Source organism: Odontesthes bonariensis, chromosome 21, assembly GCF_027942865.1.
Source record: "Odontesthes bonariensis isolate fOdoBon6 chromosome 21, fOdoBon6.hap1, whole genome shotgun sequence".
Lineage (NCBI taxonomy): Eukaryota > Metazoa > Chordata > Actinopteri > Atheriniformes > Atherinopsidae > Odontesthes > Odontesthes bonariensis.
The window spans coordinates 22,579,135-22,587,442 of record NC_134526.1 but is presented as its reverse complement, the minus strand read 5'-3'; the positions used below and the strand labels follow the sequence as shown (position 1 = coordinate 22,587,442).

General features: G+C 46.1%; 1 protein-coding gene across 2 annotated transcripts; it reads right to left on the bottom strand.

Moving 5' to 3' along the window:
* Positions 1-874: 874 nt before the first annotated feature.
* wipi2 (WD repeat domain, phosphoinositide interacting 2) lies at positions 875-7,793 on the bottom strand. 2 transcript variants are annotated; one of them, XM_075454997.1, is made up of 12 exons: positions 7,570-7,793; positions 6,667-6,749; positions 5,864-6,033; positions 5,600-5,696; positions 5,306-5,403; positions 5,050-5,142; positions 4,879-4,949; positions 4,615-4,728; positions 4,331-4,495; positions 3,267-3,374; positions 2,425-2,522; positions 875-2,283 (listed from the first exon to the last, which is right to left on the bottom strand). In XM_075454997.1, exons 1-12 carry the CDS (start codon positions 7,641-7,643, stop codon positions 2,171-2,173), a joined length of 1,284 nt encoding a protein of 427 aa, XP_075311112.1. In that variant the 5' UTR covers positions 7,644-7,793; the 3' UTR covers positions 875-2,170. The 2 variants fall into 2 exon arrangements, with proteins under 2 accessions (XP_075311112.1, XP_075311113.1); XM_075454998.1 differs by having other exon boundaries at positions 4,621-4,728.
* Between the last annotated feature and the right edge of the window lie 515 nt (positions 7,794-8,308).

The window sequence follows — 8,308 nt, the reverse complement described above, 5'->3', positions numbered from 1 at the left end:
TGGAGGATGAACAGTAAAAAAAAAATCTCTAATAAACCTCTGACCTTTGATTGGGTCACAATTGTGATTTTCACTGCAACGTGGCAAATGTGATGAACATTGCATAAGACAGAGTGAGGAGAGGATTGCGGGTTGGTAAATTAGAACCGAGTGTGTGTGTGTGTATGTGCTGAAATAAAGATAATGGAGGCTGAAGGAAAGAGACAGGACTGTGAATATAAGTGTTGTACTGATACTCATGCACAGAACAAGGTTGGAGTCATTCCCGAGCCATCTTACAGCCCTCAGCTTGAAAAATGTAGAACACGAGTCTTAATAACTGCTGGAATGGAAGTTAATCAGATTTATATTTGTGAGTCATATAAAAATAAATACAAATGAGTCAGTCCTGAAACTTTTTAATCTATTCCCACGATCTCCTCTCCTCTCCTCTTCCGTCTCTCCTCCCACTCTTCCCCTGGCACAAATTGGTTGCGCTGAGGAGCCGCCAGCCTGAAGGAGGTCCAGCGGAGGCTGCAGGGAAAAGGCGGAGGACCTCGCCACAGATCTACAGAAGCTCTGCATATGTGCTGAATGCATAAAAACATTGGTGTGAAAAAGTGAACCCATGTCCTATTTCTTTTCTTTATGATTCGTCCCAAAAACTGCAGCAGCAGTTCTAGATAAGAGTACACTAGTTTGTCACAAACTGGCAGCTCAGTGGAGCCAGAAGAGTGACAGAACCATGTGTGAGCAGCGGTGTGGCTGCAGGCGAGTGATGTCCTGATACATCAATACTGATAGATTTACTTTCAAGTTCCCAAAAGTGTATGTCCTGTGACAGGGGGTAGTAGAACGCTGGTGCAAATGTGACAGGGAAAAGGCACAGGTCGCGTACATCAATACAGAATTTATTTTCATTTTAGTTTCAGATGAATGTTTCACATTTTATACAAAATTATTAGAAAACGCCTGACGCTCCAAAAATCCCACAGCTAATCCTTTTCAGCCCCCCTCAGGCGCCTAAGGATTAATAGGGAATCATGCAGCATCCTGGACCAGTTGACGAGGCTCCGCCTCAACTCCGGAGCAATGAAATTACAATCCACGGTTCACTCCGTGGTCAAACATCCACTTTCCCAGAGTGCCGACTTGAAATGATAACCTAAGAACAGGGCGCAAGGTACATTTTGCCACAACTAGCAATATACAGAGTAGCGATACAGTAGGATGAGGAGTAACAAGAGACATTTTACCGCCTTCCTCAACTCATCATCACCAGCCACATGTCTCTGTGATGTATGGGCACAGTACCACGTCAACAACACCATGCATGTTTTCATACGCATGACACATCATTGGTTATGATTAGTTATTTTAAAAACGATCAAATAATGTCCGAGACGGAAAATCAATCAACGAGTGCAGGCCCCGAGGAGGGGGGAGGGGTGCCGGGAAGGTCCACTGAGCCTCTGTTTGAATGAGGTAAAAGTGAGCGGGGACAAGTGGTGGCTAATTACTAGGTGTTTTGCTGATGTACATGCCCAGCACACTCACACACACACACACACACAAATTAAGCTTCAGCACAAACACACAGTCTTATTCGCATCTGCTCTCACGCCTAAAGCCTCCGAATTCATTTCCAACTCGACTCTTGGCGGGACAGCGTGGGACGCACATGGAGGTTCGGGAAAGAGGGCACGCGTTCGAATGAGATCCGACAAACTGACAGCTGATTTTTTATTTCGCCAATGAAAAGAGATCCTCCCCACTTTCAGACAGGACAAGCCAAGACGGTGGAGCAGAGAGGCACTTACACAGTCGCTTTCATTTTACACAGTGCGTTTCGTGTGTCCAAAAACGGGAGGCACAGCTACATTTTCTTTGACCACACTCACACTCATATGTAGTCATATTTTTTTTTTAGCGGTTGGCACATGTACATGCAAAGCTCCAGATTGGCCTGCGCAGGCCAAACTGAGGGAAAAGGGAGCGGAGGAGGGAAGAAGAAGATAGACGTATATGTAGACAGAAAAACGCACAGATTGACTGACAGGCAGGTTCTTGGACAACGCCCCCCCCCACCCCCTCCCATCTTTGATCCGGTCCCGGCACCCCCCCCTTGTGTCACATGTTTATAGCAGCACCAGAGGAGCCCCCTGATTGGTCAGTACAGCCATCAGTTGAGTCAGTCAGTTTCGAGGATGAGTGGCGGCTGCTCGTTCTCGTCCTCCAGGCGCAAATCATTGAGGTCCTCCTCTAACCCCGCCCCTCCCACGGCACCCTGTTCTTCGCAGTAACCTAGGAAACAAGTTCAGCAGTCAAACCAAAAAAAACTTGACAGTCTGTATGCATCCGTGTCAAACGTTGGATTTGGAGTCAAAGCACTCGCATTCACTTCTAAAAACCATTTTTTACCAAACTTGTAAACGGGTCTCCTACCTTTAGTGACAGCGGCACTGTAGGTTTGAGCCACAAGGGGGCGATCATGGGACCCCTGCTCCAGGATTTCACTGGGGGGGTCAGCGGTGCTGTCTAACCTGAGGTCAGCAACAGAAACTCTCAGGCTGTGTTCGAAACCGCATACTTCTCCTACTACTCATACAAACTTTTTGAGTTAGTATGTGAGTTTTAGTAAGCGAGAAGTTCCCAGATGCATACTAGATTCGCCGAAATGTTGGGTATGCATCATGAGGTTACTTCTCATACTCAAACTACCCAAGATGCAACGTAACGTGACGTCGCCGATCGTAATTTCCTGTCAAAACGGCAGTTTCAAGCTAGCTACAACGAGGGTAGGTTCACTTCCTGTTTTCAAAACAAAAGCACCAATTGTATCGTAATGGCTTTCCCTATGATAAAAGGCAACGGGTATTTTATTTTGTGAAAATACCGGAAGTGTGTTGCTCACTGCGGCTAGCTTTAGTAGCGCCGAATTCGTCGGAACAAAATTGTAAATAGCCGGTATTTTGTCAAATTTTCAACACGTTAGGGATCTAAACGACTACTTTCTCGTCTGAAAATGTTTCAAATGTTGCTAAAGTTTACAGAGTTTAGAGCCTAAGTGAAATCAGCTTCAGGCCGGCTGATTTCGGCTCGGGCAGGAGCGAAATGCATTGTGGGTAAACGCTCTGCATACTGTCTGATCGATCAGTATGCCATATGCAGAATGGAAGTATGCAGTTTGCTAGTATGTAGTATGCGTTTTCGAACACAGCCTCAGTTCCTAGTTTGTTTCATTAACTTTGACGTGACGCACTGTATCTACCACGTGTGTGTTATACCTGTGCTGCTTCATGAGCGTGCACTCCCCTCCCTCCTGTGGATCCAAGTTGTACAGATACAGGTACCCGTCGGCCGCCGCCACCAGAAGCCGGGGAATCTTCTGAATCCTATTTAAAAAAAACAACAAAGTTTTGAGATGTACAAACATCTCGGTGCGTTTTTTTTTAAAGATGGAGTCGTTTAAGCCACTGAAACTCGCACAGTGATGCCACAAAACTGACGGAAGGGCAGCGGCTGTCGAGACTTTTCCGGCCAACTTACGCCACCACAGCTCGGCTGAAGAGGCACCCGGCTGCAGGAACTGATTCATAGTTTACAGCGGCAGAAGCAGCGTATTTCTTATTTTTTTTGTTATAAATAACGAGAGCTGGTCGCAGGCGTGATTAACAGTGACAAAGGTACACCAGCAGACAAAATGACTCAAGTGCTCTTGAAAGCCAGATTTATTACTAACTAAATCTGGTAAACAGTTAAGCCGACAATTCTAGAAATTAGAATATGGAGTACATGTTCAAAGTTACCCTTCTGTCAATGAGTTATAAAGTTAAAGCCATTTTCCTTTTCTTATCTTTGTCGTAGTTTAAAAAGCAAAGCTGTGGGAGCACCCTGAAAGCTCTGGATGTATTATATTTGACGTTTGCTTTGGCAAATATCCCGGGTGGGAAATTCTTTCCATGTTTATTTTCACACTTCTGTTGTTCTGTGGTGAGTTAATGGGAAGGGTTTTCCTCTGATGAAGGCCATAATCGTGCAGCTTCCTGAAGGTCTTTTGCAGTCAAAATGAGCTTTGAATTTGTCTTTCTATCAATCCTTAAAAGCTGCTTTCAAGAAAAATGTCCTTCACGGGGGATGACTGGAACGAGCATTCGCCTAAAATGCTAATAAAGTTTTTAAGACATTGATAACCGCTTTGCACGGGCGTCCTTTTCGATTTTCCAAACGAAAAGTGTACAAAACAAAGATTAAATGCCAATCTCGCTTTAAACGTTCGACAGGAGCCCACGTCTGTAGTCTGATGAATTTTATTCTGCCTGTCTGAGTGTGAGAGTGTGTGTATACTTACACAGCTAAGGCGCAGATGTTCTTATGCCCACAGAAGGGCAGACGCACGGTGGCGAAGGCTCTACCCTGTGTGAACATTTCCGTGACCTGCGAAGGCAGATAGGTGGTGGACGCCATCAGGACCTTCCCCAGGTATCCTCCCCATGTGGTCGGCTCCTCCGCCGGCCTGAACGCGCAAACAGACCGTGAGTCGCTGCACTTGGTGTGTGTGTATGTGGGGATACAAAGTCCTCTGTAGGTCCATGTGCTTGACAGAGCTCATTTTCAACAACAAACAGCACTTACACATACTTCTCCTTCTGCGTCTCTAATTTGAAGATGTGAACCGTCTCCGTGTTGCTGGAGGCGGAGAGGTAAAGACCCTCCATGCTGAACGCCAACGAACAGATGCTCACACACCTGAGACGAGAAGCACACGAGTACAGAGTGAGCTGGTGAACGCAACTGTGCAGCACATCCAAACACATGCAGGGACACACACACACAGTGAGAGCCCTTTCATTTCTGTAAAACCCAAACTTCCAACGATCCGATGGCTAAATCCTTCACCTCTTAACTCCCCGCCGAAACTCAAAGAGTTTCTGTCCCTCTGGGATGGAGAAGACGCGAATGACTGTGCCCTGGGAGGAAGCGAAAGACACGAGACAACTTTAAAGAAGGAGACAAACACGGGGACCTTTATCTACTACGTGAACAACAGGCCAGAGTATGAGACAATACCTTCTCCGATGCTGTGGCCAGTTTGGTTCCACTTGCGTCGAAGGCCAAAGCCGCTAAGGGGCTGTCATGGGCTGGAATCATGTTTGCTGCCCTCTAGAAGACAAAAAGATCCTCTAGTCAGAGATGCTGTACCGCAGACTTATTGTTAACGGACATTAAAAGGTGTATGAAAGGCAGAGAAGAAGCTGCTGCAAAGGTTTCAGCATATGTCAAATAAAAGGTAGGGCAGAACGCCTCTCTGTGTCAGGTCACCTACCAGGTTGACTGTGTCGAACACCTGGACTTCTCCTATTGTGGCACTGCCTGGGTAGGCCAGGTAACAGTTGTCATTGCTGATGGAGAGGGCACAGAGTCCTGCGAAGAGAGAAGCACAGAGACGGACAAAAATAAAACCTAAGGAAATCCAAATGATCTAAAACTTAAGTCCAGCCCGAAAGCCAAACAACGACTGACACAGAGCTGAGACGCGCAACATTCTGTCATTCTGAACATTTAATTCCTGGCTTTCGTTTTTGTTAGGTGTGGGTGGCACGGCATTCTTACAACTCACCTGAGGGGTTGGGGGGAGTCTCTCTGATAGTGTGCAGCACTTTCATGTCTCTGATGTTGTGGATGTAAAGTGACTCCTCCAGGCACACTATCAGCCTCTGCAGGGGAGCAAACGAAACATCAGCACTGCTGCCAAACACAACTGAAACAAACCAACCGCTTCCCGAGTCAACAAAACTATTTTCTCCCGAGACACGAAGACCGCTTTACGAATACACACATTTTTTTGACCCAGGCAGAGACTCTTCACCCCTCCTTGTCCTACCTGTCTGTTGAGTTTGACAGCCAGTATGGTGTTTGAATATGAGTAGTTGCAGATTTCAGTTCCCTTCTTGAAGTGGCAGACTTTGAGCTTCCTGGGGGCCTTCAGGCTCACGATGGCCACGAGGCTGCTGGAGAACAGACGCTCCACGATACACACGTCCTCCGTGTCAGCTGCAGGGACGCAAGCAAACACTAAGTGTCACTGCGGGGGGTGTTTGCACAGTGTCATTCTCTTATATGTTGATTTGAGGCGAGGTAAAAACAAAAGCGAAATGGAACACGAAGCAGGTTTCTCCAGCTTTCAGATGCCAAAATGTATGCCACTTTAACATGTTTTTAAGTGTGTATATATATATATATATATATATATATATGTGTATGTGTATATATCCTGCTCTTACTTTTCAAATATAACAAAAAGATCAAAAAAGGTACGCGTTGCTATACATAAGTGAATAAAATGGATGCTGCAGAGAACATATAATGCATGCTAATCAAAGGAAGATGCTTGGTGCTGAAGTAAATGGACGTGAGAAAAGTGCTGACGGATGTTATTAATATTCAACGTATGAGCAATACTCCAGCGGTAAAGTGGTCGCTTCCTGTCCAGACACAGGGAAAAAGTTAAAAAAATATATGACTGAGCAGAAATACAAGCGAGCAGATATGGCGGCTTGTCGGCTTGAATTGTTTCGAGGTCTAAAGCGGTCACATCTGTTTAGTGTAGAGCCTGCAGGAGGAGGATGCACCTGCGGGGGAGACCAAATTAGACAGAAGAAGAGGACAGCTTTGCACAATACTTACTACATTCATATATCTGCTCCAATTTATCCACAGTAGACAGGGAGAAAAACTTGTATCCTGTTTTGGTACCAACAGCCAGGGACCTACATGGACACATGAAACAGAGACGACAGCCAGCTGTGAACGAGCGTTGCATCAGCAAGACATAACAGTCAAATACAGGTGAGCTTCACGGTCACAGCTGCTGCCCATAAACGGCCGCGCGTGTCAACAGTGAGCTCCGCCGCCTCCATGTCAGTAGTTATGTGGAGTATAGTTGTCATAACTGTCAGATGGCGACGTTGGTCACACGACTGAAGCGGTGTTGCAATAACACCAGGCCCCGCGGTCCAGGGCAGTCCCCAGTGAAACCAGCGGAACACCCCGCTGAGAATTAAAACGGCCTGGGCAGTCTTGTTCAACAGTAGCAAGAAAATAAATACAGTGGCCCAGTTACAGGGTTTCACAATATGCAACAGTGCTCCAGCTGTAGCGCCTGTGCTAGAAAACAACAGCCATTTCTCATTACAGCGACTCAACGGAGCTAAATAATCTTTGCTTCTGCTACAGTTGGTGCATATTATTCACGACAACTTCCACGCAACCCCCCTCCTAAGCTATAGTCAACCCTAGTTGTATTGTGGCTAAAGTTAGCCCCCCCGACCTCACAGGATCATGCTAGCTACAAAGCTATGCTAATGTCTGATGTTATAAAATGTGTCTGGGTTGTTTGGTCAAACGGTTTAAAGTAGCGCCTGATTTTGGTGAATTCTACAGTTAGAAACCTGCTCGCAGATATTTTCTGGACACCCGTTAGGTGCCCAGACAAGTACAGACTGAGCTAACTAGCTAGCTAACGTCCGCTAGCTTCACAACACACACAGGCCATCGGATCCCCAGACACTCTTCCCGGCCCTGCCTTACGTGTTGTCCTGGTTGAAGTTGGCGAAGAGGAGCTGGCTTCCGCCAGCATCCTCGCTTTGACTGGCCAAGTTCATGGGCTTGGCACCATCGAGATATAAAGCTCCGGTTGAAATAGCAGCAGTTGGACAGGAAATAGTTCAACGAAAAGGCCAAAAGTATTGAGCTTCACGGGGCCATCTCTTTCCCCAGCCCTGCTGTAGTGATTGTTGTTGTTTTTCATAGGGGATGTCGCTGAGTCTCACTGCGCATGCTCAGAGCACACAGCGTGCAGCGCTTTTAAAGGGACCGTTTCCTCAGGCGCAACGCCATCACAGCGGCCAGCAAAAAGACTGAAACCAGCCACAAGCCCGAACCGAATCTCTCTTTCTGTTTCGGTCAGACATGGGAGAGAAAGAACAAATCGAGAAAGTTCTCTCGAAAAGACACTTTTGTACAACAACAGTTCTTGATTTAATGTACTAGCGCCCCCCCACCGTCGGAAGGTGCAAACGACATATAAAATGAATGAGGTGCCATTCCAGATGTTTTAAAGACACCTCTTCCTGTTTATTCACATTGCAAAAAACAGGTCCTCTTAACTGTGTACGGAACACTACTGTTTATCTGGACTGTGATATACATAGTGTACATCTGTTGTTGGAAATTACATTCATTAAACATGTCAACTTGAAGTCTTCCTTTAAAATGGATCATGTTCAATCAAACAGTCGATGATAAACTGTAACGCAATTATGTATAT

Excerpts from the sequence above, each read along its gene's own strand:
- wipi2 (XM_075454997.1), bottom strand. The coding sequence starts at position 7,643 with ATGAACTTGGCCAGTCAAAGCGAGGATGCTGGCGGAAGCCAGCTCCTC. Across the intron at positions 6,034-6,666 it reads GGAGCAGATATATGAATGTA|CTGACACGGAGGACGTGTGT; the intron begins GTAAGTATTGTG and ends GCGTCCCTGCAG. Across the intron at positions 3,375-4,330 it reads AACATCTGCGCCTTAGCTGT|GATTCAGAAGATTCCCCGGC; the intron begins GTAAGTATACAC and ends TTTTTTAAATAG.